Raw genomic sequence first — 25,218 nt, 5'->3', positions numbered from 1 at the left:
CATTATTCATTTTACTTTCCGTTTTTTTTTTTCATACGTATTTATTATATATATTATCTAGACCGTCACGACTTAAAGTCATAAGTAACTGCCTTGCCTATATAATGTGATAATATGTCCAACTCAGAATTAAGAATCTATTTATCTGCACAGATCTGTCGTGTTATCAACCCTGATTCTCTCTCCTGAGATGGAATACTGGTGCAGAACAGAACAGAACAGAAGAACATCCGCCCGCTTTAGGATGTAGGCCCGTATGTCATACAATATGATCCGTGACCTACAGAAAGAGTTGTAGATCGAATCGAGCTTTTATCTATACCTCTAAGTCATGATAGGGAATGCAGCAGCCCAAGACCAACACGTGGAGCCTGGAGTCCATATTTTATCGAAAGCATCCTGCAGATTTCGAGGGACGTGACGGTGCCAATATGATATTAGGTACTTTACCGGGGAGAAACGGATGCCAAGCATTTAATGTAGTCAATGAATGATACCAGGTTGCAAGAATTAATTAAGGTATTATTATTAGTGTACATATGTATGTATGTACAGTACATACTGCATATGAAAAGAACGACGTCCTGTGAGATCTGTCCGCGGAACAGGCACGAAAGTCATAGAACGAAGCAAAAGCGCAAATTCTCTATGGTCTGTGGTATCAAGAAAAGATCAAGAAAGTATAACCTATCCACAGGAAAACGGGGCTGTTTATGCCCAAAATACAGCTGATTCCATGAAGATGTTCTACATGAAGAACCACCTTCCTGACATGTTTCAGAGGTGATGTGACTCCTTTGCCTGTGATGCCTTGGGGCGTGGGCAAACCTCCCAGTCATCGACAGAATCAAGTAGTGCGGCAGGCATGAAATTGGAATATGTAGGACCGGTCATCTTTAGAATAAAATATATGATCTACATTCCTTCACCCATTCTCTTGATGGCATGGCATGGCATTGCGGCCATGCCGATGTCTGTCTGTCCCTTTTGCACTCTTGTACAGTACTGTAATTAGTTAACCATGATCCTGCAGTAGGAATAAATGCCAACAAGGTTAGATATATGGTCATTGCTACTCTAATAATGTCCCTTCTTGGCATGTTAGCAAAGGAGTGCTTGAGTCAAGTAAGTGTTGAAGCCAGTAAGGCTACCAACCCTAGCCCTAAGACTTAAGCCCTGATCCGACCTGACGGGAACCGCAAAAAAGGTGAAAGGAATATACATATAAAAAATGAAGAAACAGAAGTAGAGAAAGAAGTTGCATATGCATGAAACACTTCAATTTACAGCCTATCACAAACAATTCTACTCCGTACTCCGTATTATCACAATTGCAGGTCACGTGTCGAGAACTCCGCATGTCATGTGCCGGCAGTATTCCACCGCCCTGCCACATCTCACTTCAGCTTCATCATAATCATCATCATCGTTATCAGCGTCATATCACCTTAATCGATCTTAATGGTGACCTTGCCAATGTGCTTTTGCTGCCACATGTACTCGTACGCTTCCCGAGCGGTATCCAGAGTGAAGACCTCCTTGTCGACCACAGGGTGGATGTTGTTGGCCTCGATGGCTCGCACCATGTCCTCCATCTGTGCGCGAGAGCCGACATACACTCCTCTCACTGTGCAGATGCGGGACAGCGTCTCGAGGATCGTGGGGTTGCCCTTCGGGTCAGTGTGACCCAAGAATCCGATGATACTGATAATGCCCTCGAACTTGATCGCCTTCAAGCTCTGCTCCAGAGTACCCGGTCCACCGACGTCAAGGATGTGGTCGACACCCTGGTTTTCATGGGTGAGCTTGCGCGCTGTCTCTCCCCAGTTGGGATCCTCCTTGTAGTTGATGACGTGGTCGGCGCCCAGCTTCTTCAGGAACTCAACTTTCGAACTCGACGAGGTGGTAGCGATGACCTTGGCACCGGCGGCTTTGGCGAACTATACATAACGATTAGCAAGAGAACAATCCTGGTCGTCTTGTGTTTTTGTGCTGCTCACCTGCACACCGAAAACACTGACACCACCGGTTCCCTGAATCAACACGGTGTCGCCTGGCTTCACCTGCCGGAGGCCATAGAGGGCGTTCCAGCTGGTCAGAGCGGCGCAGGTCAGGGTGCTGGCCTCCAGGAAGTTCAAGTTGGTGGGCATGCGGACGAGACCGTTCTCGTTAAAGACACCGTACTGGCGCAGAGTGCCGTCAATGACACCGCCGAGACCAGAATTCGCGGCGGGGATGTCAATCGGGTCGAACTGGTGGGCTTGGTTGAACAGCGTCACGACCTTGTCGCCCTTCTTCCATTTCGTGACCTTGGAGCCGACCTCGACGACCTCTCCGGCACCGTCGGAGCCGGGGACGACGGGGAGCTTCAGAGGGAAGGGATACAATCCCTAGAAACATGTCAGTAAGGAGATCACAACATCAAGCCTGTGAAGTCTGCGTGCACACCTTCGGAATGATCAGGTCACGGTAGTTCAAGGCAGCCGCATGGAGCTTGACCAGCACATCGTGGTCGCCAACTTGGGGAACGGAACCAGTGCTAAGGACAAGTTCGTCAAAGCCGTTCTCCTTGCCCTTGACGGTCCACTGCTTCATCGCCGGAGCCATGGTGATGACTGTCTTTGAAGATATGCGTGAATTCGTGGATGTGTTATGACTGTTGTTCAGATTCGATCTCACCCATTTGTGCCCGTCATCTCGCCAGGTTATATATATGTCAGGACGAGGTACATGGATTTCAAATCAGCGCGACTGAATGCCCCACCATCAGGCGTATTGAGTCGTGAATCCATTCCAGAGCTTTCCTGTCACTTTTGGCTGCCGACTCTGTCGGGTTGAGGACATCATAATTAGGTAGGGTCTGTGGGGAAGGGCTCGCCGGACGTGCGAATGGCGATGAGCGATCGCCGTTGACGTGTGGAGTCTAAACCGTTTTCAGTTCTGATGGCTTGATGTCCTTGCTGATAAATAAAGTGTCCGAAGTAGTTCCACCGAAACCGAGACCACTGTCACAGATCGCCACTTGGCAGCGGCACTGTCTGGAAAGTTCCGCCTGACCGACTAACCGGATAGATTGACATGTTACTAGAAATCTGATAATCAGGTGAGTTGCTTGTCTTTTTGAGTATGATTCTCCGCCAGATATCGATCTATATAGATATGTAGGTAGTTTGTTCTGTGTGGTTACCGAGCGGGACGCAATCTCGGATGACATCACATCACTACTTTCATCTATCCGACAGGACTTATTTTTATCAACTGATCTCCAGGCTAGACAGTTATGTGAACAGCCAATTACTCGCTACCTGTCTGTGAAACTGTCCGCCGTCAGAAGAAGCAATTGGAACCGCCCTACCTAGGTATAAAAATACTCCGTGATCAGGATGAATATCTCTCCGATGATCCCCACTCGGGACCCCTCTCATTAGGTAATAATGTCCGTTTCAAGAAAAAAAAAATGGAAGCAATTGACCAGTAGTATCCATTCCCTATCAGATTATTCCACTGCATTATTGCCTCTCATATCATGTAATCACGCCTATCGTCTTCATCCATCACAACCGAGATATGGCCGAAGGAGTACATAGATCAGATATGCCCTGCGCTCGCGAGACATATGACGTCATTCCTTAGATCTATCTAGATCTTCTCGAATGTCGAAGCGCTACTGTAGTAATGGTCCAGGGTTCATACTGTGAACATATCACACTTCACGAGAGCGGATTTTGCAATGTCTTCAGTAGTACTGTACGTACTTCAACGCTAACCGGATACATGCATATGTGCCTTCATCCACGTGATATAAAAGGCCAAAACTAATGAAAAAAAAAATCGGTATATATGTTATATAGAATTCTGATTATCTGTTTACAGTGATCTCACATGATTCAGATATAGGAATTGTGGCAATGATCAGAGAAATAAGAGTTAGTTCAGACCACTGGTGACGACGCATCAGCCTTGGTTATTCGTATTGCTGCATATACATATTACCTATCTATTAATAGGTTCCATTCAGATATACTAAGTACAAGTGTACAAGGTTAGAAAAGACAAAACGATAATCTAAGGGGTACGTACGTACATATACAGTACAGTATACCTTATTTTGAAATTTACGGTTACGGCTATTTTAACGATAAATATAATAGTGAAGATCCCTAGTAAAGTTTAGTACCAAGACTCTAATCTCTCGAAATTGACATATTTTAGTAGTGAAGAGAAATAACAATCAAGAACCTACCAGTATATGTATCCTCTTTAATCTTACCTGATGCTGCATGCAATCAAGGAGCACCTTAAAACATTTTAAATGGCTGCACGTTTATCTCTGTGGATAATTCTAAAGAAACGTGTTCGTTAACTTCAAGGAGCAAGTAGTTAATATACCTGCTATGGATGGAAGGTCGTGATTGGAAAACTAACCTAAAAACATGGTTTTATTAGTAAATAAATTCTCATCTAAGTCCGTTAGTTCATACGTGCAAACCATTTTTTTTTTGCAGACCGCGATGTCGTCGTTGTCTTAAAGTTTGACTTAAAGTACTTTTGCTCTCTTTTTTTCATTCTTTTTTTCTTTCATTTTATGGGTGTATTGTCTTCATCATCCACCGCTATGAGTCATGACTAGTTGTGGCATCATCGTAGCGGTAACACAGGATCCCCCCCTCCACGTCCATCACATCAGATACCCTGACTGCAGGGGCAAAATCGCCAAACTCGAGCCAGTCTGTCAGCTCCGATTCCACGACAGAGTCGTTTCGGGATGGGCCATTGTAGCCTCCAAGCGGGGTGCGATGATTTCGGTGCCGTTGTTGCCAGATCCACTACACGCGGTCGACTTGTCCGTGGTGCAGGAAGAAGACTGGATCTGTTGGGCTGTTTGGTTAGCAAAGATCTGTAACAGAAGAAGGAGAGAGAGAGAGATCCGTAACGTTCAGCATCGAAAGGGCAGGGGTTGGAAACGTACCATTCGGCGCAGTAATCTTTGCAAAATCACCCCGGACAACATACGGAATCGTCAAATGAGACACTTGCTCGACCTTGAGCAGAAAGTCAGAGTAGTCTAGTTCATGGAAAACCTGCTCCAGCACGGCAGGCAGGACCGTGATCTTGCCAACCCTCTGGACGGTCTCCTCGTCCTGAAAACCTCGCGAAAGACAGTGAGGATGGTAGTTCCCCTCGTAATACGCTGAGTCGAGGTCCGAAAAGGGCCCTTCGAGCACGCAATGGCCGCCGGCGACGCTTTCGGGGCCTGTGACAGCGCCGTTTCCGCCAAATCCGTCCTGAATGTGCCAGACGGGGGATTTGGTGAGGTGTTCCCAGTCTAGGGACCAATTCCAGTAGCTGTATATACAGATGCAGTTTGTCAGTGGCGCTGGGGTGGCTTTTCTAGGGTCGATAAAGAAAGAAAGCAAGAGCAGACTCACCAGTATAATGACAATGCTGCCGCAGCGCTTGCTCGTAGAGATGGATGAAAGGTAAATCAAATCGTTAACTACATACGTAGGAAAATACATACATAACGTACATAACTGCGCCTGTACAAAAACTACGTGCACTACGTACCAGCAGCATTTCCATGCTTCTTTCCGAGTACGGACAATTTCCTTCCAAGTTCCTTCACTGTATTTCTTTCCCATGACCCCCGACGCTTTGGCTGCCCTTCCAATCACAGGAATGCATTCACTCCACGAGCGACGCCCTCTGTGTTCTCGTAGACGTGCCAGTGCCCGACGTCGTTTAGGATCTCCACATGCGCGTGCCTCATCCGGCTCTTCATCTTCAAGACCAGGTCAGGGCTAGAGACCTTGTCTTCGTCGCCCGTGATGATCAGCGTGTCCATGTGAAGCTTCTCGATCTCGATCTCTGTGTCCTTCGACCCGGCTAGCGCCATACATGCTTTCGCGTAGCCTTCTGGGATCTGGGCGAGAAGCGAAGAACGCACGGCCGCGTATGCCACCGGGCGGAACGCTTTCGTTCTCTGGGACGTGCCCGCGTTGCTCACTGCGTCTGCCACTCCGGACCCCAGCATGCCGTGTGCGCGGACAGCGGCCGCTCGTTTGTATGTCGCCTCGCTGGCGGCTCCAGGGAAAGGGGACGCTGGCGGGCCGGTGAGGATAAGCTTCTTGACGAGAGATGGATGCCGCACGGCGAACGTCATGGCGATCAGACAGCCCAGGGAATGACCAACCAGGATGGCACCGTCGTCAGGAGTGATGTCCGCATGAGCGAAGATTCCATAAAGATCCTCCGCGAAGGTGTCGATGGTGACGACGGACGAGGACTTGGTGGGAGTCAAGCCATGGCCTTCCAGATCATACAGATAGCAGGTATATTTGTCTTTTAGGCCTGCCGCTTCAATCAAGGGGGTCCAGTACTCTGCAGTACCGCCTAGGCCGTGCACGAACACAATCTTTTCCGCGCCATGGCCGACCTTCTTCATGTTGATGAGCTTGTCGCCGATATGTGTCAAGCCGACGCCGCCACAGGTGATTTCGAGATTGTATGTCGGGAGATTGCTGACTGCCGAAATGCGCTCGGCGGCATAGTTCGCTGAACAAGTGTCGGCGACGCGGTTGATCAGACTTCCTAGGCCAGTGACCCTCACCTCGACTAGAAATCATATCTATTAGCAACATTGTCCAACTCAAGCTGCGGATGGATGACAAACCTGTATCTCCCGGTTTCAGGAAAGTGGGAGGATCCTGTCCAAACCCTACGCCTGCGGGCGTGCCCGTTGCGAGGACGTCGCCCGGCCGGAGAGTGATGCCTTCGGATATCGTGGCAACAAGCTTTGCGACAGAGAAGATCAGATCCTTTGTCGTGCCCTCTTGACGCTTGTGTCCGTTGACGAACGTCTCGACGCGAAGAGTGTGCGGCAGATTGGCGGCCGGCACCGCAATTGGGCCCTGAGAGAGGTCAGCCTGCTGCGTCGGAAGCCAGGAAGGCTACGGGGGCTGGATAGTTACCATTGGACAGAATGTGTCCGCAGACTTGCCGAGGAAGAATTGTTTGTGGTCGCGTTGCCTCTCTCTGGCGGTGACATCTGTTCGAGAGTTAGAAAACACTCCCCATGAGCGAGCTGAGTATATGGGTCTCCAACCATTGATGATCGTGTATCCCCACACATAGTCCATGGCATCCTTCTCGTGGATCCTGTAGCCAGCCTTGCCGATAATGACACCAATCTCACCCTCATAGTCCAGGGTGTGTGTGAATTCCGGATGGGGGTAGATCTCCTCGCCAGAGGCTATGATGCTGGTGCTTCGCTTGGTGAAAATGACAGGGTGGGATGCTGGATGTAGAGTCAGTCAACAAGCGAGCCTTTCGCAGATGCTCAGGAGTGAATTCAACCATGCACTCACGTTGATCAACCTTGTCACTCGAGTCATAGCCGCTCCTGTTAAACTCCCTCGCGTGCTCTGGATAATTCTTCCCTACGGCTAACACATCACGACCGCTGATCGGTGGCAGCAGTTTGACTGTATCCAACGGAATGGTCTCCTCTGTAGGCACCACCTCATTGCCCAGTTCAATCACTTCATATAAATTGGAGATGGGTGCTCCCGAGGTCATTGTCAGCGGAGTAATGGTGGACTGGTCCAGGTCGAGGTGTCCAATGCGCGCCCTTCCCAGGCTATCTGCGTACGCGACGAAGTTGGTGAACGTCTCCCCGGGCGGTGGAACGAGCTCTAGATGCTCTAGGTGGTGGAAAGCCATGTACTCCTTGTACGACGCCTTGTGGATTCGCCCGTTGATCATGATCACGTTCAGCTTGTCATGGTCCTGCAGGATGGAGATGTCTTCCAGCGGATCGCCATCGACAAGAATGCAGTCGGCATAGTAGCCAGGCTTGATTTTTCCCAGTTCGTGCTCCTGCATGAACAGCGCAGCTATCCCTGCCGTCGCTGCAATGATGGATTCCATGGGCGTGAAATCCAGCAGCTTCACGAAGTGTTCCAGATCTCTGGCGCAAGTGTGGATTGGAGTCCAGGCAAAGCCGTAGTCACCGCCGCTGTAAGTGTCTGGTCAGTTATACTGTCGCGGAAGAAAAAGGGGATTCGGGGGGAGACTTACGGAAGAATCGTGATACCTCGCTCGTGCATCTCCTTGAGCGCACGGATTGCGACCTCCAGCTCCTTCCTGTAGCCGACCTGCTCTGCCTTTTCGAACGAATAGCCGAAAGGGCCGGCTTCGTGAATCGTCGCCCACAACCAGTTCAGGCCCGGCGCCACAACATGCTTGTGCTTGTTCTTTTCAAGCAGGTCCATGCCCTCCTCGTCGATGTAGCTGGCGTGGTAAATCACATCAACGCCGTATTTCAGGCATTGCATAACCGCCTCCCGAGATCGCGCGTGTGCACATACCCTGCAGAGAATCATTAGCTAGATTCCTTTGGAGTTTCTGAATGTCATTGAGACAAACCTGACTCCATGACGGTGTGCTTCATCCACACATGCAGCAGTTTCCTCCTCGGTGAAATAGCAGTCTTGTGCTGATCGAGTCTCGAGGATCTTAAACTGAAATAAGCCGTTAAATACAAGACCACTGACAGTCAATAGGCACTCACCTCCTCGCCGGACATGCTGAGCTTGATTTGGTCCACACCAATGGCGATGTGGTGCCGGATGACTTCCCTCATTTCAAGTGGACCTGGCAAATGCTTAGAAATATGACTCGAAAGGGAGGACTATGTCAGGATTACCATCTGCAAACGCGGTGATGCCAGGCTCGAGCTCCCCATTCCTGCGAGCTATCTCTCTGCCATTTGCCAGATATCTCGGTCCTGGAATGTCCCCTCTGTTGATGGCATCTCGGACCACGGAATCGAGACGGTCTTTAGCTGAGGCCGCACCGTAGCACCTATCAAATGTCAGACCTATAACAAACAATGACGCGCGGAGGAGTGAACCAACATTGTGTAGCCAGAGTCCAAGTACGCCTGGGCGGACCTGGCGGTGAGGAGGGTATGTTCCTCTATCCCCATGTTACCGAGGTTTGCTAGCCTCTTGTTAGTCCACAGCAAATATAGATGAAGGAACAGTAACCGTACAAAGAGCGCCATTATTCCATGTGAAATGAGCATGCGCATCTCCCAAGCCCGACATGAGGGTACGACCCCGACCACGGATAACCTTAACTCTCGGGTCTCTCTGGAGGTGGTGGACGTTGGGAACGGTACCGACATATCGAATGCGCTCGCCTAGTAGAATCAGCAAGTTAGTCGTAGGTCCATGTAAACCAAGAGTAAGACGAACCTTCGATGTAGACATCGCCTCTGTACGGATCAGCTCCCGTAGAATCGAGACTACCGACAGTCAATAGGCTACCAGACAACAATGCTGCTGGACAGGGGAAAGACGCACATGTTTACGTCGAGGAATAGGATCTTGGAATCGGGTGGAGTTCCTAGAAGCGACGTGAGAAAACAGAAACCAGAACTGACATCAGTGTCCAGCCTACCAGCTATTTCGTATTTCCTGGGCTTCAGCTTCGGATCGAAGCGCAGGTCTTCATGCGGGCTGAGCTTGCGTGTGGGACGGGGTGAGCCCCAATGAGCCATGCAGGATGCATGGCCATTGATTCCGTTGACTGCAATAGGAGCCATGGTGTTTGTGGATGAGCTTCTGAGAGGAACGGAACAGAACGAAGGATTGATTCCTGAGATCGCAACGGGAGATCAAATAAATAGCAGCTTCCAATTCCCCGACGCAGCTCATCATACCACCTCCTCAGCCCAGCCTCCTCAACATTGCTAACAGACACCGCGTCTTCCTAGACTGAGATGGCCAGGACTGGCTGCCACAGTGATAGTCATCTTCTATCATGATTGGTGCTTGGCCTTGATGCGGGGTTGGCATCCCTGTAGGAGCGGTGTGGATGACGTTTCAGCATTGACGCGGAAGAAGCACGGAGATGGCGGAGATGCGTTGAGCGTTGAGCGTTGAGCGTTGAGGGAGTGACAGGAAGCTATGACCTTCTTCTGCTGGCTTGAGCTCCGCGGACCAGGTGTGGATCTGCGGAGAAGTTGGGGTGAGTACTCCGTATTCAGCATCAAGTTGGAATGGCTATTAATCATTGGTCATGTCTGTCGCATGTCGAAATGGGGATTGCAAGGACTACTTACAAGGGAACCTGCTTGTGTTTGTGTGTACTCCGTAGAGTCTGCCTGAAACCCCGGTTCAGCTTATCTGTTTCAGCTTTTGCTTGATGCGACGGAGGAATCCACCATGAATGTTTTTGGATGGGGAAACAACCATCACGCACGTGCGCTGCGGCCTAACCCAGTGCAGTCACCGTCGCTCTCCACTGTGCAAAAAGTTGAAGACATCGCGATTGACGATACGGAATATCCCATCCTGCCCCGAGATGTCGCGAAGGAGGCCCTGCCCTTTATCGACGCGACCGAGGTTAGGAAAAGAGACGGCAAAAATCACTCCAGATTATGTGTGTTTCATGCCTGTTCGTCGGATTATTAATTTAATAGAGCTTGCTAACGCATGACGCCAGGGATCGTAATCGACGACATCGTGTACGACTGCTCGTCGTTCGTTCATAAACACCCTGGAGGGGAGATGCCGATCCGAAACTTTGCTGGCAAATCGTGTTCTTGTTAGATACCCATGGCCTTAGCTTGCTCAAATGCTGACTGTTTGCAGGGCAATTTCACAGAGTCCACGGTTCGGGACACTTGAAAATGTATGCGGAAGCGTTCAGAGTTGGAAGAACTGAAGGGGTAGAGAATCCGTACCCAGAGCCAGAGCGGCAACAGAGCAAGCCCCTTAGATTCGGTGCAAACGGATGGTAAGGTCAATAGAATTCATAGACAATATCAGCTGGTATATGGATAGAATATAATGAGGCCAGCATAGGATATTAAAAGCTTCAAGGGACTGGGAATAACAAGCAAGATTGAAGACTAAGGAAGTAATAGTATGGGTATTGAGCTAGACTCCCAACTCAGAGTCTTGACAACAATATATCAAGAGCAAACACAGAGAAAGTTGTCCAGAGATTCTAATCAAAAGGGTAATCAGAGAAGAGTACAGGCTTTCCAGATCCCGAAGCCTGTGGCGCCAAACCAAGCAAATTCTTGTTTTCCTATTGTCAGAGGAGAGGAAGAAGTCAATGATAATGAAGACAAAGCTCCACTGGTGTCGCCATTTGCCGTGTGACACCTCTAGTGAACGCGTACCCGATAGCCCATGTCCCTGATGTCAACGCGGAATGACGGGCTGGAGACCTCGGATAACCGGATTCATTTCAAAGCCCAAGCAAGCCGGTGATGGTGCTCAAGAACTGACTAAGTATGCTCAACGATTGCGCTGCAGACGACGCGCTGGGAGACGCGCTGCTGCTAGTGCTGGTGCTGGTGCTGGTGCTGGTCGACTCCCAGGCACTGAGGGACGAGAAGGCGCTGATCAGGTCATCCAGGGTAGGCGTCGAAGTCGGTGTCGGGGTCGGAGACGGTGTTGGTATCATTACTGGGATGGGCTTTGCCTTGGCGGAGGAGCTCTGGATAAATATCAATTGTTAGTATGGTGAAGAGAGAGAGAGAGAGTAAGCACGGAATCCCATCTTGTCAAGAGAATTGCGCGTCGCAGTTGGGCAGATCGCAGTTCCAGTGGAATTAGATGCGGTTCTCAAGTTGACACTCTCGCGTCATCTACTTATCGTCCCATGTTTGTGTCTTGAAAGAGATAATAAATCATGCTGAACAACTTACCGGGACACCTGGCAGTGCGCTGACAGCAACAAGCAGCATAGCGAGAACGGCAACAACAAGTGCCGTGAAGAACTTGGAGGAGAACATCTTGCTAATTTTCTCTTCGTTTGCTTTTCTTGAGGCGAATGTCAATGTAATTTTCTTTTTTACTTGTGCGAGACTGGAGGGCTTGGGGATGTCACTGTGCGTGGGTAGTGAGGAGCAATGGCGAGGGAAATCCCCTCGCGTCCACCCGGGTCGGTCTCGTGTTTATATCTTGCCTGCGTGCACTCATTTTTTTGGTTGACATGTAGATATTTCCTCTTGAAGAGGTAGAATAAATGTTGTGAGACACTATTGCTTTGGCTGCTGGAATGGAATGTGGATCCATCAGAACGTCACAACTTGCCGGACGATTCTTCGCCCTGTCGACAACAAAGTCGAGTAGAGGAATGCGCCACATCCCGTGGGGAAAAATTCTTTTTCTATCCATTCCGTAACTGTCGCCCATGACAGTTTGATAGAAAGTCCTCGAAAGTAAACAACTGATAAAATCTGCCTGCGACCGCTAGATAGTCTCGTATAAAGGAAAGCCTACTAAGATGTGAAGGATTATACGGCTAACACAGAGAGGCAGGAATACAAAGGAGAAAGCAATTAATTCGTATTTAATTAAAATAAATTTTTTTTTCACCGCTCTACGCGGCCTCGGCCACAGAGCCCTCCCCTTCCTATAATACCCATGGTTAGCTATCATCTAACTCAGAAATCTATTACTCTCTATATCCATCTACTTACTTGAGGAAGATCCTCATTATCGCCACTGGCGTCACCGGAGGCCGGAGCCTCGTCGTCTTTGGGGGTCGGGGGATTGTTCATTGCCGCCGGAGCGGCCGCATCGGCCACCACATTGTCGCCAGCGGGAGCGAGAGCGTCAGGGCCGGCGGGGGGAGGGGCCTTTATAATGATGCTTCATTAGCAATCGATGTCTTGGTAGTGAGTATATCTAGGATCAAAAGACAACTTACTTGATGCTGGCCGCCCGGGTGACCACCACGTCCGCCGCAGCCACGTTCTCCACGACCACGACCACGACCTTCTTCTCTGTGGCCGTGATGGACGTGATGGCCACCACGGGCGTCTTCGCGGCCGCGATTGCGGCGCGCCCAGGCTTGGTCCAGGAGCTATTCTATGTTCTCTTGGAGCAAGCAAAGAGGTTTGCATGTCAATACTAACAGCCTGGCACTATAGAGGATATTAGTATTCTCAACCTCTTGTCTCAATTATAGAGTAGGACTTACCCTCTCCTCTCGCTGTTGCAGCTGCCTGGAGGCCCGGCGCCTCTCCGGGCATTCATGGGCTCGATGGCCACGTTGCCATCAGAAAAAAACACCTGATGCCCTGTATCTAATGATTGGCATTGTATGTATGCAACTTCAACAGATGAACAGGACAAAATAACAGGTTAAACAGTGAAAGATGTTGAGAAGCTCCGAAGATGGCAAAAGGTTTTGTCTTTCTTCTATCAACATGGCCGTGTCAGTTGCAGCCGATCAGCCAAAGTGTACTACTTACAGGGCGGCCTATCGTAGAGTGAGGGAAAGAGAGTGAGTGAAAGTGAGAGTGAGAGAGTCAGAGAGAGAGAGTAAGAGAGAGAGAAGAGAGAAAGCGAAGCTTTTTCGACGAAAAAAGAAAACATCGTCAGCAGGAAGGGGAAGCACGGTCGCTTACAATCCTGGAGAAAGAAGACAAAGAGAGGGAGAAGCAGGAGAAGCAGGAGGAGGAGATGCTTCTATCCCTCCTCGTGATCTCCACCCCTCCTTCAAACTGACCCTCTACCCAATGATATCGGACGCTCACCCACCTGCCCCAACGAAGCAAACGTGATGAAGCTGTTCCATACTCGCCCAATTTCCTATAAAACCTTCCGAAATTTACACATACGGTAGAGGAAAATCTAAGGATTTATTTGATACCCATATCGCTATATAAATATCTGTACATTTTGCTCCCCAAGTGATGGTTTTTCTTCAACGATCGCTTCATGGCCTGTTCAGGAAGTATATAGATCCTGGCCAGTCTTTCCTGTTCGGGAATAGCGGATCGCCAATCTGGGGAAGGCGACTGGTTGGTCCGAGAGCCAGCCATGTTCTACTAGGAGAACAGCGATAGCTATGCCTATGGCGGGGACTCGGATATGTTTGACGGGGACGAGACTCAGTTGAAGAAGCTGGATACGGGTGAAGAAGTATCATGTACTAACACAGGTATATATTCCACGGTTATCGTTGTTAATACATCAGTCCCATATGGTTCGTAGGTAGATCCGTCAATTATGTGTAGGCAGTGACCTGGTGATGTATGCACGTATACTTTGGCATTCTATCTAGCCTGCGTATCCATCAATCAGTCCGTCATAGAACAGAACACATACAGGTGTGCAGATAAAGAGAGAGAACCAGAGAAAGACAATCTATCCTGAAACTCCCTCATAACCGATCCAAACATTCGCAAACTCCGTTCTATATGCTTATCACGCCAAGCGAATTTTATCATCAGATCAACTCCAGGATCCTTTCGGAGGTCCGAAATAGCCCCGTTCTGGTAGGTGTTTCCAGGGCGTTCCCATGCCGTCGGCGGTCTTCTGGTATACCGTGTTTCCCCACCAGGTGAGAGTGGCGCCGGGGAGAACGATGCAGAAGAAGATGATGACCGTTGATACGGCTACTCCGCTGTCGAGTGCGGCAGAGAGAACGTAGTCTACCATGGCAAAAAATGTCAGCAAATCTCGTTAGACTTGAGGATGCGGGGATCCAAGAAACAAATTCGATGACGAAAATGGATGGCACTCACTATATTTAGCCCACCACGCCGGCTTTCGTCGCTTAACCAGCCCGTTAAAGATGACATTAACCACCCACCAGGACGAAAAGTTGACCCCCGTAGCCGGAGGGACAAGACTCATGCCGCCGAAAATCACAGGCCACGACACATATCGAAAGACCGCCCATCGTCGCGAGAGGAAATAGGTGATGAGAACAGCGGCTGGACCAACCAGAAAGAACCACAGGAGACTGCCGTACATCTGACCTGGCGAGTAGCTTCGACCCGGACCCAATGCACCTAGAAGAGCAGCTGGTTAGACAAAGGACACCTTGGATGAAAACGTTATCGAAAGGTCTTACCCCAGATTATAGAGGAGGAGTAGGTGACACGGCCATGCGGGCACGTGTAGCCGTTCGGCGCGTCCGTCGAGCACACTCCATCGACGTTGGTAAGGATGAAATAAGTCAAGCCGGCCTGCACGAGGGCGCCCACCAGCGTCGCAATTCCCTGGGCCCAGAACACCGTTCGAGGCGCAATGTGAAGGTAATGGGCGAGCTTCATATCCGCGACAAACCTGGAAGCATTCAGTCAGTTGCATTACCCAATGCGGGTAGATACTCCAGAACGATATGAACAGCAACACTCACTCCAGTCCTTGGTATACTCCAACGTAGCCGTAGAATTTAAATGTCATGTTTGCGATCGGCTTCCCCAAGAAAGCGTAGCCGCCGATGAATTCCGTAATGAGGTTGAGCTGGTTGGAACTGATATTGCTTATGCCCTTGATCACGCCCACGGGGAGGAAGTAGATCAATGGCAGAATGTAAGCGACAAATACGGCCCACACCGGAAGACCTGTGTGCCAGACTTCGTTGATGACAATGCTCAACACCAACATCAGAACTGTGACGGTGGCGAACCACCACCATGGGACGTCACGGTAGAATGCATTCAGCCGGGCATGGATATCTTTTTTCCCTGATCCCTTCCAAATCCGCCACAGGTCCTTCCCATGGTAGAGGGCAATGTGGACAAAGATGCCTGTCAGATTTGCAAAGGAGACGCCATATGTGAGAGCATACGCGGCCGGGAGAAACAGAGGAGAATATGACCGGTACGCCTCCACATTCACCGTGCCGTCCGAATTCATAATGCGGCTTGTATTGTATACCTTGCTTTCATTGTCGAAGACATTCGAATTCATCAACGGAAGGTATGCTGAGTACCACGTGTTGGTATAGTATATCAGGGGGCAGATCAGCCAGAAGAATAGGGCAAAACCCCCCATCACGTTCAGTCCGGCCCAAAACGGAGTCAATAAGGGACTGCTATTGGCATATACTATCTGAAACGGCGATTAGCACAGTTCTCAAGGCAAGAAACCTGTCAATTATGTGACCTACTTGACTCCAATCAAACGTGAGCAGCGACATTCCCAGGCCAGACACCTGGCCAAAGAGCTGATTGACCACTACGTTGTCAGGAACGATCCAGCAAATAAAGCTGAAAGTACTGAGGCCGGTAAACAGAAATCCGGGAAGAAAGAACCAGAGGAAACCGCCAATAAAAACGAGAAGAAAGAATCGTAGTCGAGAAACCGTCCAGCCGTCGGCGATGGCATTGGCTCGAGAATGCAAAGTCGTCAGGAGGGCCGCGTTCGATAAGACACCAGGCCAGATCATTGATGCAGGCAGCACCAGCCAGCGAGAGAACAGTCCTGCCAGCCCGAATCCAAACAGCTGAGTCGTAATGACAAACAATATCCCATACCCGGTTTTGGGCCCCAGGTTGTAGAATTTCATGATCGCCTCGATGACTTGTGTAGCTCCGGCGGACCCAAAGGACACATTTGCCATAATAGTGATCAAGGCATGCTCTTTGATATTGAACTCGCGGTTGGGATTGAATATCCCCAGAGGCACATACTTGGCCCATGCGACGCCAATCGGATACGACAGCAGCTGCGCGACGAGCGAGCTGATGGTGACGCTGGGCTGGCGCAGACTGAACAGTTGATTCAATCCGCTGCCGACCTGGTCGACAACTCCCGTCAGTCACGACCAGAGAAAGCTTTACGGTCCACTTACAATAGTGAACATAATGCCGATGATCCACAATCGCGCTGTGTTTACTGGCAGTGAAGAGTCGTCGTCAGGAGCGACGACCGCGCGTACCTCCGGAAACGGGGAATCATCAGCCTCGTATGGCAGAATCTCACGTGCCTCATTATCATCAATGACATCCACCTTGCCTTTGGGCGCGCCATCAATAAATCTGACTTCCTGTGGTTGATATATCAGCCTATGATACACAATAACTAGAACGGAGGGTTCGTGCCTTAGAATCCTTCTGCCGGTGGACCTCCGCCGGCAGAGGAGTGATTCTCTCCTCGTAAGACATGCCACTATCAGAAAATCCAATATAATCCAATATAGTGAAAAATAACAGACCGAGGCGCTACTGATAGTGCGGTCGCAACATTCATTTGCCTCAAAGTTCGAGACGCATTGTTTGCGGATTCAAATGGCCGAAGTGACGAGCCGTCTTTTAAGTCCTGCTATCATTAGTAGTTAGTTCCGTTATCAGCAATAGGTTGTTGATATGTATATGTAACTGTATCTCCTGGAAAAGGAAGTTGATAATGTTACCCCTCTTCTCTCGTCATTTTCGGCAAAAGTCCACAAATCGCTATCGCGCCGGACAAGACGCCGATACAGTCTCTAATCAAGCGGACCCATAGATATCGGAAAAGGTTTATGCGACTCAAGATACCGACCTATCTGGTCGATATTTCTTCCACAGCTCCCTGGAAATTTCTTTTCTCGTTGCGTTCTCTGTCGAAGCAATCCCTTCCCCTAGTCTGTATAGAGATATATCGTTGGCCGCCATGACTGAAGATCTCAGCAACGGGGATACCCCGAAAACCACCACTCCATTTTCTAGACGGCCAATTATTATTCTAGGAGCTGGCATCATTGGATGTGCTGCCGCCCTGCAGCTCTTAAAAAATGGATTTAACGTGATTCTCGTTGCAGAATACCACCCCGGAGACAAGAGCATTTTCTACGCCTCAGCGTGGGCAGGGGCGGCATGGCATGCCGCATCGGGCTTGACCGACGACAATAAGTACCTGCAGGTGGTGAGCCATCGACATTTGCTGAAACTGGCGCAAGAGGAGCCCGAATCTGGCGTCTGTATTGTCAAGGCGCGGGAGTATTTGGAGGAGGCTCCGTCCGCCAATGGTTCGATATGGGGCAAGACTGTCGTGAGCAACGTGAGTATGACTTGTAGACTTTACCCATGTGAATGACTCGGATGTACTGATCTCAACCTTGACAGTTTCGCGTCCTGGAGCCAGGGCAGTACCCCTCCAATTTCCACACCGGGTGGGAGTACGATTGTCTCGTCATAGACCCCACGATTCATCTTCCGTGGATAGGGAAGAAGATCATCGAACTTGGAGGCAAGTTCGTGCGACATAAAGTATCCGCTCTGGAGGAGCTTTATGCCATGTTCCCGGAGTCGAACATCTTCATCAACGCCAGCGGTTGGGGCAGCAAGCTGCTCACTGACGTCCTGGATGAACAATGCTACCCGAATCGAGGTCAGAATGTCTTTTTCAAGACGCCGAATCACAACACCATGTACTTCCGCAATGGAAAGGAGTATACCTACATCATTCCTCGTCCCATGTCTCATGGTGTAATTCTGGGGGGAGTCAACCAAGGCGAGAATTTGTACGTTCATCCAAGTCATAAAGGTGATAGTAAAATGCTGACAAGACCAGCTCGCCGGACGTCGACATGGAGATTGCCCGGGATGAAATCAAGCGTGCACACCGTCTTGCGCCGGAAATCATCCCTGCCGAGCCTGATGAGTCTGATCTCAGCTATATCATCGGCATCAGACCCAGTCGAGAAGGGGGATTCCGCTTGGATTCGCAACGTGTCGGGTCCCGGACCGTTCTCTCCGCGTATGGATTTGGAGGCGGCGGATACGCGTTCAGCTATGGCGTTGCAGACGCTTTGTTGAAGATGGTCGAGAAGGCTGAGTTTGACAACGTGGTTGGGAAAAGGGAAGACATGGTTAATTAGCTAGGCGATACGATAAGTCTGCTGGGGGTGTCGGAGAGTGATGAGTGGAAAGTAGAGAGAATCTGTCAGGGCATGTCATGGTAGAGCGGAAAGCAAATGAAGTAAAGAACAAGTGAAGTGAGAGGCAGCGTTGTCCAGATCCGCAAGTTCCTTGCAACCGACGAGAGCTCTTTTAGGCGATGGGAAGAATCCTTGATGGACTGTATGGACAGTTCTTCTACCGCTTCTAATAAGACGGAAGAATTATCAAAATTAAATTAAGCTCTGAGAAGGTCAAGGGGGGAATAAAAAAACAAAGACCTTCAAACGCCTTCATCTGCTTCGTCATCCGATTCGTAAAATCGTGGGAATCCTGGCCTCAGAAATCGTTGCTCTTCCTCCTGATCTCTCTCTAGGAAGTCGAGGAGTTCCTGAAAGCCAAGACTCATGTTATAGTGTACATCGAGTGCATCTCGACCAGGTATCCTCCCATATCGTATTCCTTGCAGCTCTGGATACGCAATTTCCTTTCAAAAGTGTGCGCCTTCTGTTGCTGGAGACCCAATCCTTGTCTACACAGACAACCTTGAGATCTCGGACGGATTCCCTATCGACGACGGAAATTGGACCACCCGGAAAGCGGCTCTCTTGTAGTTGAAGTACTCCCAGAACACGCTCCAAATGTCTTCGATTGTGCCGTCCTGTTCACCTGAGCAGGAACCCATTTGCTCAAGGTAAGCCTTCCTTTCTGGGCTTGGCTCGGTCCGCTGAGAGGTCAACCAGCAACCGTCAATCTTGGAATTCTTAGAGGGTCCGGATGTGATGATCCTATCCTTCGCTGGATGCGACTGCTTTTTTTTAATGTGTCGCTCTCTTGGCATCTTTGTGGCAAAGAGCGCGTGGTAACGCGACGAACAACGCATTTTGCTGACAGAACGGAATTCGATCCGTCTCACGCATGATTTATCACACCGTTTTGCTCTCTTAATTGCTCTGCGATAGTCCAAAGTATCGAGGACGATCCACCTTGTGAGAGTGAAGCCTCCAAATCAGTGTCGGGACGCTCCTCCCACCGACTGAGTATAACCAATTGTATCTCTAATTTTCTGAGAGATGGGAGACGTACTACCTAGGTAGGTAAAAATGACCAGAAACCTCGGAACTTTGTAAACCGCTATAGGAGTCAAGCCTTTTCGAGTCAGCATTAACTGTTACATCCAGTGCCGACGGAATACGACACATTGTATCCTGAACTGTTTGTAGGAGGGAGTTCTCTCTTTTAGATCCTCTTGCACTCCCGCTCAATACAATGCTCATGTTAGCGGGCGACACCTAGTTCACATTCACAGAGGAGTTGGTGTCATGGTGCTTTTTTTTTTGTAATCGTTTGATATAGGGAAGGCGATCTCACCATTGTGACCAGCACAGCCACCGGATCCATGACCATGGGAACCGTCTCGTTGCCCTCCTACACAGGCAGCGCGAAATAGGGTATGATGTAGAATATAGGTAGGGGGCCCACCTGGAAAGCAAATAATGATAAATACTACATAAGACAAGGAACATGGTGAATAGAATATTATCATAACGAATATTATGAGTAGGGAGCCCGCCTGGAAAGTAGACGACAAAAAAAACTTCTATAGTAGGTACCCAGGCCTGGGGGCCAAGAGGCCCAGGCATATAGAACAGGTATTTTCTCTTCAAAGTTCAAATCAGTCGCGCAAAGCGAAACCTGTAAGGCTTGTGTCTTATAATAAATAAACAAATCAGTTTATTGATGTTGATACCTTGCAAGCTAGTGATTTGACGAAGAGATTCCTCTAGAAGACTTACCGCCAAAAAAAAAAAACAGTCGAAAGGGAATAGGTCCACCTAGAGCATGATGGTCTTGTCATTGTGAGGTCTGTCGGCGTTCTGGGAGCTTGCGATCTCGCTACGAAGCCTGCAGCTATTATCCGCGGCATTGAAGGCGATGAAAATCTACCGAATATGGGGATCGTTCTGTTCTTCCTCCATCTTTCTCATTCTTTTCTTTGGAGCAGTCGTTGGCCTCTCAATATGATCTCTTTCAGTCTTCGACAAGGCCTTTGCTTTTTTCTTTTCATGGTAAAGTCTGGACAGGAAAGACAGGCATTTATGTTGATACTCTTGCTAATCACTATGTCGAGAATAGAGAAAGAAAAATAGGAGGTAGGAGAAAGCAATTGTAACTTGTTCTACGATGTGAAATGCTATCGAGTCAGTTTTTCCAATTAAAACCTCCCTTTAGTTACATGAGCTTATCTGTCCATTGTACAGAAGATATCTTTGATCTCCAGTAGTATCTTCTGAATTCGCATCCGATTCTGCAATTCCATAGACGTTTCGGCCAGCTGTTCCGCTCCCAGACATAAAGGTTTTCAGTCAATGGTGGCAGTGGACGGAATATGTTCATGTTCGAAAATCAATCCGCGAATTCTCTGGCGCCAGTAGGATCCTGGAACCAACAGATACAGTCCTCCGACATAGTTTGCAACTGCAAAAGATCAAGGATCTGAAGATGAAGATCAAGTGGCAGACACTGCTGTGGTCCCTGTCCATGCATGGGACCAGAAGCCAACGATGAAGTCCTCTGTATTATTCTCCTGCTCTTGCAACGCGAAGCCTTTGTATTTTTCTTAACAAGGTTTTTCACTGCAAAGATATCCAAGGGATCCATTTGGAAAAGGAAGTCATCATTCACCGTATCAACAACTGCTTTTATGCAGTAGGGAATCCAGGGCTTGCAACTCCTTTCCATTAATGTCAAGTCCTTCAGACCATATGACCCAAGATACCACCGTTGACCAACGGCCGTAATCAAGCGATCCAGACGGAGTTCAGCATGGTTACCGATATATCGCTCGATCAAAGACCAGCATTTGGCGTGAAAGGGGTACCCATGGGGGAATTTGTCAGAGTTTTCTGAATTCCCCCATGTTGCACGACTTATCATCGTAGTGACTCGTGTAGTCTGTCCTAAATAGCCAGCCTGGTAGGCTTCCTCTGTGACCATATTCTTGTCGAGAGGCACATCAAGGGGCTCCTCCCTGCATGTCTTCTTACCGATCCCGGAGAGCAGGTAAGTTTTTCTAGACGAGTCGTTCCCACACCGGTTCACGATGACTACCATGGGATTTTCCATAGAATTTCGTCAGTTATCAGGAGAATCAGGAGAATCAGAGAATCTTTGATAACCAGTGGCAGATAACAGCAGTTATTACGTACATACACGTACGTACTTGGAAATCAAGTCACAATAGGGTACTGAAGAAACAAAGAAAAGAACGAAAAGAAAAGATAACGAACCAAGGCGATAAAAGTTGCACCACAAGTGAGCATTATTTTCGGTTACTATCCCCATGAAAAAAATAAAACCTGCCAATAGTCACACCGCAGGCACCACAGAAATTATCTTTGTCGGGGTAAAAAAGTATGGACATTCTTTATGGCCGCTCGCGAGGATTGGGAATAAATCACAGCACGAGGAATGAAGCAGATGAAAGTAACTCTTTTCGGCAGCTATCAACGAGTATCCTAAGCTGTGGAGAGGAAGAAGAAAGATTCTACCTACAGCATGTCACAAGTCTTTCCAAGGTTCCAAGGTTGATATCGATAGAGCTCGCTTCCCGATTTGGTAAAGTGTCATTGTCTTGCACGTCACGTAGTCTCTGCTTAGTCATTGCAATGCTGGCAGCATATTATACATTTTCTTGAGTTGCGGGATTAAGTGGGGCAAATCGGATTACTAATCCACATAATTTTTTTGCTAGTCATATCATTGGCGGGATTGAGTGGGGATGGCGGGCGGCGCGGAATATAGATATTCCTCTGCTTCAAAAAAAATTGATACGATTCCGGTGCAAAAAATCATGACAAGAGTGGGATTCGAACCCACGCCCCCTTTCGAAGACCAGGAAGCTCGCATAAGCTCTCTATTAAGGTGGACCTTAACCTGGCGCCTTGGACCGCTCGGCCATCTTGCCTGTTTGATGTTCAATGATCTGGTTCTCTTCTATAAGAAAGCATCCGGCTGTGTGGCGAGGGGAGCGTGGGAGACGGAGGGAGGCGCCAGGTAAAGGTTCACCTTAATATAGAGCTTATGCGAGCTTCCTGGTCTTCGAAAGGGGGCGTGGGTTCGAATCCCACAGTTTTTCATATTGTTTGATCCATGAGCTCCTCAGCACTCCGGTGCCTGGTGGGCGTACACCTTTGACACGGACTATTCAATTATATTATCGTTGGTATGATTCTAGATTTGTACAGAGTTCAATTAGGATTTACCTGTACATACATTATTGTTTTATATATACGTCCTATACAGTTGCTGTCGGCCGGACGGTAAGATTGGGAGACATGCGTCTTGGTCTTAGGGTTTATATAAAGCAAGCAGGAACAACTTCTGGAGTCGGAATAAGATGCTCTGATACTAGAAGGTCAACCGAATACCTCGCCTCCGTTTTCCAGGTACTCGGTCTCTTCCTCTGTGGGAGCCCGACCCAGGGCTTTGTTCCGATGCGGATATCGACCGAACCGTGCAATGACGACTTGATGTCTCTTCTCGTAGTCCAGGATACTGGCAAGGAACTTCTTTGCAGCCCCCCGCTGTTGCAAGAGGACCGTACGACACATCAACTCGTCGTCGTTTAGGGCCTGCAGGTCGCGATCTTCCCGGATGAGCTCGTCCACATCCGCAGCGACTTGTTCGTGCTGCCTGATCGCCAGATTATGGATCTCAATGTTTTCCGAGTGCATCAGTGGGAGCAGAAACCAGAAACGGTACGATAGTCGGTACCGCACTGGCGAACTTTGCGTCGGTATGCCAGCCTCGATAGCCCGCAGAGTTATTTCTTCAGCCAGGGGGTCAAAGAATCGGAATACCACCGCTGACTCATCGCCGCGATAGCAGTTCCGCGTGATCTGATCTAGGAGGAGAATGATGCTCAGCCAGTCCAGTGGAGATGCCGGTTTGGCTGCAGCAAGGATGCCACGGACAGAGGCGTTAGAGTGTCGAATTGTTTCGAGGACGTGGTGAAATTGAGCACTGGAAAGACTCTGAGCCGCTTGCCATGGTATCACACACAAAACAAAGTTACTAATGCGATACTCACACACATCCCCGGTCGAACTCTGCGTCCTTGAAGAACCATCGTTGTAATTCAGATTCCCCGGGTATGATCAGATGCTCTTCGTCCGGTACATGCTGGAACCAAAAGTCACGGACCCCTTGGAGTAGGCTCGGAGTCAACACCTTTTCCAACTGAGCATGCGTATCTGCCGTTGATATCGCTGAGAAGCCGTCTCTACCCAGACTGGGCGGATTGATGGCAAGATATCTGAGATGCTGCTGTCTCTGCGGCTGTAAAGCCCTGTGAGACGCTCGACCTCCAATGGAGAAAACCCTGGCAGCTGGGATCCTAGAATAGGCCAGCGATGATTCTGTACTGATTCTTACTGGTAACTACGAGAAACATAGTTGTGTGTGAGTATATGAGATTCCCACTGGGATAGGGCAGCTCTTTAGCTATTATCTCCGTACCTTTGTTCTCCGCATTTAGAGAGCCAGTAATCGCGATGATCAACAGACCGCTCAACCACCTGTTAACCACTGGTGACAAGTTTTTCCTTAGACTCCAAAACACGTCCAGAAAGAGATCGTGGATTGTTCTTGGACTGCAGATAATCGTTTCTAGATAAGATGGGCGTTGAAGCTTACGTGAGTGCATTCTCGGCCTCAATTAATAATGGGCCAGTCTTCTTGGCATTAAATCTGGGCGCATGGACTTGACAACATAAGGACTCTATTTCAACGTGAGAATCTTTATTTTTGCTTTTGCTTTTTCCCTTTTTTTATTATTTTCATTAAAAACTGTATGAGCTCTACAAATCTACCAATTCCCGGAAATCCATGGAATATATGCTTCACAACCATGCGAGCAGATCTCTCCCAACGCGGGGCTGAGACAGTGCCTCCGCAAAAGTTTCCGCCACCCAGCCATCCCCCCGCAAAGTTGACTTTTTAATTATTTCTCGTCAAATTTATACAATACCTCTATCATTTTTATTTAAAATGGGTATAAATAATAGATAAAAAAACTTTACATATATAATTTTTTTTTATTTCCTTTAGTCGTGGTGTATTTTCATAAGTTGAGGGTTTAAAAGGTCAGATAATTTTATAAAACATCCCAAATATATATTTCCATGTATTTTCTCTACTCCAACGTAATTACCCTTCAACCACCATGATAATATTTATAAATCTACAAAAAATGAGTTATTTTTAATCAATCTATCAGTACTTCAAAATTTAAATAATATTAATGGCTGGTATTTCGACCTTTTTAGTTCTGTCGTCAAAAGGTGGGTTTCTGTTGCGCGAAGAAATATTATTCGAAGCGGGAGGACGGGTGCGGTCCAATTTTTCCGCCGGAGTACTCGAGCTCGTTCATAAATCCGATTAGTTTTTTCTGTGCCTTAACTGGGCTAGTGGTCTAGTGGTATGATTTCCTCTATATTTCTTTTGTTCTTTTTTTCTTGCATACTCGGCTAAAAAGAGGCACCATGGCACCAGTGTCTTGGTGAATCTGA

The 25,218-nt window shown here is 48.6% G+C and overlaps 10 protein-coding genes and 1 non-coding gene across 11 annotated transcripts; 2 read left to right on the top strand and 9 right to left on the bottom strand.

Annotated features, from left to right (window-relative positions):
* Positions 1-1,448: 1,448 nt before the first annotated feature.
* On the bottom strand, positions 1,449-2,607 carry VTN77DRAFT_9781 (uncharacterized protein; the record flags this gene model as incomplete). The annotated part of the gene is made up of 3 exons (XM_069426425.1): positions 1,449-1,940; positions 2,001-2,390; positions 2,449-2,607. 3 exons carry the CDS (start codon positions 2,605-2,607, stop codon positions 1,449-1,451), a joined length of 1,041 nt encoding a protein of 346 aa, XP_069273684.1.
* Positions 2,608-4,886: 2,279 nt separating this feature from the next.
* Positions 4,887-5,642, bottom strand: VTN77DRAFT_9780 (uncharacterized protein; the record flags this gene model as incomplete). The annotated part of the gene is made up of 1 exon (XM_069426424.1): positions 4,887-5,642. One exon carries the CDS (start codon positions 5,640-5,642, stop codon positions 4,887-4,889), a length of 756 nt encoding a protein of 251 aa, XP_069273683.1.
* A 29-nt stretch (positions 5,643-5,671) lies between these two features.
* VTN77DRAFT_9779 (uncharacterized protein) lies at positions 5,672-9,610 on the bottom strand (the record flags this gene model as incomplete). Its single annotated transcript, XM_069426422.1, has 14 exons — positions 5,672-6,615; positions 6,674-6,911; positions 6,972-7,048; positions 7,106-7,297; positions 7,368-8,017; positions 8,080-8,370; positions 8,428-8,522; positions 8,573-8,655; positions 8,708-8,865; positions 8,919-9,003; positions 9,056-9,205; positions 9,261-9,310; positions 9,369-9,411; positions 9,466-9,610. 14 exons carry the CDS (start codon positions 9,608-9,610, stop codon positions 5,672-5,674), a joined length of 3,201 nt encoding a protein of 1,066 aa, XP_069273682.1.
* A 622-nt stretch (positions 9,611-10,232) lies between these two features.
* Positions 10,233-10,810, top strand: VTN77DRAFT_9778 (uncharacterized protein; the record flags this gene model as incomplete). The annotated part of the gene is made up of 3 exons (XM_069426421.1): positions 10,233-10,449; positions 10,513-10,614; positions 10,662-10,810. 3 exons carry the CDS (start codon positions 10,233-10,235, stop codon positions 10,808-10,810), a joined length of 468 nt encoding a protein of 155 aa, XP_069273681.1.
* A 455-nt stretch (positions 10,811-11,265) lies between these two features.
* VTN77DRAFT_9777 (uncharacterized protein) lies at positions 11,266-11,815 on the bottom strand (the record flags this gene model as incomplete). The annotated part of the gene is made up of 2 exons (XM_069426420.1): positions 11,266-11,517; positions 11,729-11,815. The coding sequence occupies 2 exons, from the start codon at positions 11,813-11,815 to the stop codon at positions 11,266-11,268; spliced, it is 339 nt and encodes a 112-aa protein (XP_069273680.1).
* A 590-nt stretch (positions 11,816-12,405) lies between these two features.
* Positions 12,406-13,064, bottom strand: VTN77DRAFT_9776 (uncharacterized protein; the record flags this gene model as incomplete). Its single annotated transcript, XM_069426419.1, has 5 exons — positions 12,406-12,438; positions 12,506-12,677; positions 12,736-12,891; positions 12,944-12,952; positions 13,009-13,064. 5 exons carry the CDS (start codon positions 13,062-13,064, stop codon positions 12,406-12,408), a joined length of 426 nt encoding a protein of 141 aa, XP_069273679.1.
* Positions 13,065-14,267: 1,203 nt separating this feature from the next.
* VTN77DRAFT_9775 (uncharacterized protein) lies at positions 14,268-17,018 on the bottom strand (the record flags this gene model as incomplete). Its single annotated transcript, XM_069426418.1, has 8 exons — positions 14,268-14,467; positions 14,561-14,830; positions 14,893-15,107; positions 15,181-15,878; positions 15,937-16,566; positions 16,621-16,815; positions 16,871-16,937; positions 16,984-17,018. The coding sequence occupies 8 exons, from the start codon at positions 17,016-17,018 to the stop codon at positions 14,268-14,270; spliced, it is 2,310 nt and encodes a 769-aa protein (XP_069273678.1).
* A 402-nt stretch (positions 17,019-17,420) lies between these two features.
* VTN77DRAFT_9774 (uncharacterized protein) lies at positions 17,421-18,627 on the top strand (the record flags this gene model as incomplete). The annotated part of the gene is made up of 3 exons (XM_069426417.1): positions 17,421-17,807; positions 17,873-18,270; positions 18,321-18,627. The coding sequence occupies 3 exons, from the start codon at positions 17,421-17,423 to the stop codon at positions 18,625-18,627; spliced, it is 1,092 nt and encodes a 363-aa protein (XP_069273677.1).
* A 2,425-nt stretch (positions 18,628-21,052) lies between these two features.
* Positions 21,053-21,772, bottom strand: VTN77DRAFT_9773 (uncharacterized protein; the record flags this gene model as incomplete). Its single annotated transcript, XM_069426416.1, has 1 exon — positions 21,053-21,772. The coding sequence occupies one exon, from the start codon at positions 21,770-21,772 to the stop codon at positions 21,053-21,055; it is 720 nt and encodes a 239-aa protein (XP_069273676.1).
* Positions 21,773-22,500: 728 nt separating this feature from the next.
* VTN77DRAFT_t133 lies at positions 22,501-22,613 on the bottom strand. The gene has a single exon. It is a non-coding gene; the product is annotated as a tRNA-Leu (tRNA).
* Positions 22,614-23,064: 451 nt separating this feature from the next.
* VTN77DRAFT_9772 (uncharacterized protein) lies at positions 23,065-24,181 on the bottom strand (the record flags this gene model as incomplete). Its single annotated transcript, XM_069426415.1, has 3 exons — positions 23,065-23,671; positions 23,739-24,088; positions 24,167-24,181. The coding sequence occupies 3 exons, from the start codon at positions 24,179-24,181 to the stop codon at positions 23,065-23,067; spliced, it is 972 nt and encodes a 323-aa protein (XP_069273675.1).
* Positions 24,182-25,218: the final 1,037 nt, after the last annotated feature.

The sequence above is a fragment of the Rasamsonia byssochlamydoides genome (assembly GCF_041956645.1).
Source record: "Rasamsonia byssochlamydoides strain NRRL 3658 unplaced genomic scaffold VTN77scaffold_94, whole genome shotgun sequence".
NCBI lineage: Eukaryota > Fungi > Ascomycota > Eurotiomycetes > Eurotiales > Trichocomaceae > Rasamsonia > Rasamsonia byssochlamydoides.
This window is presented reverse-complemented; position numbering and strand designations above follow the sequence as displayed.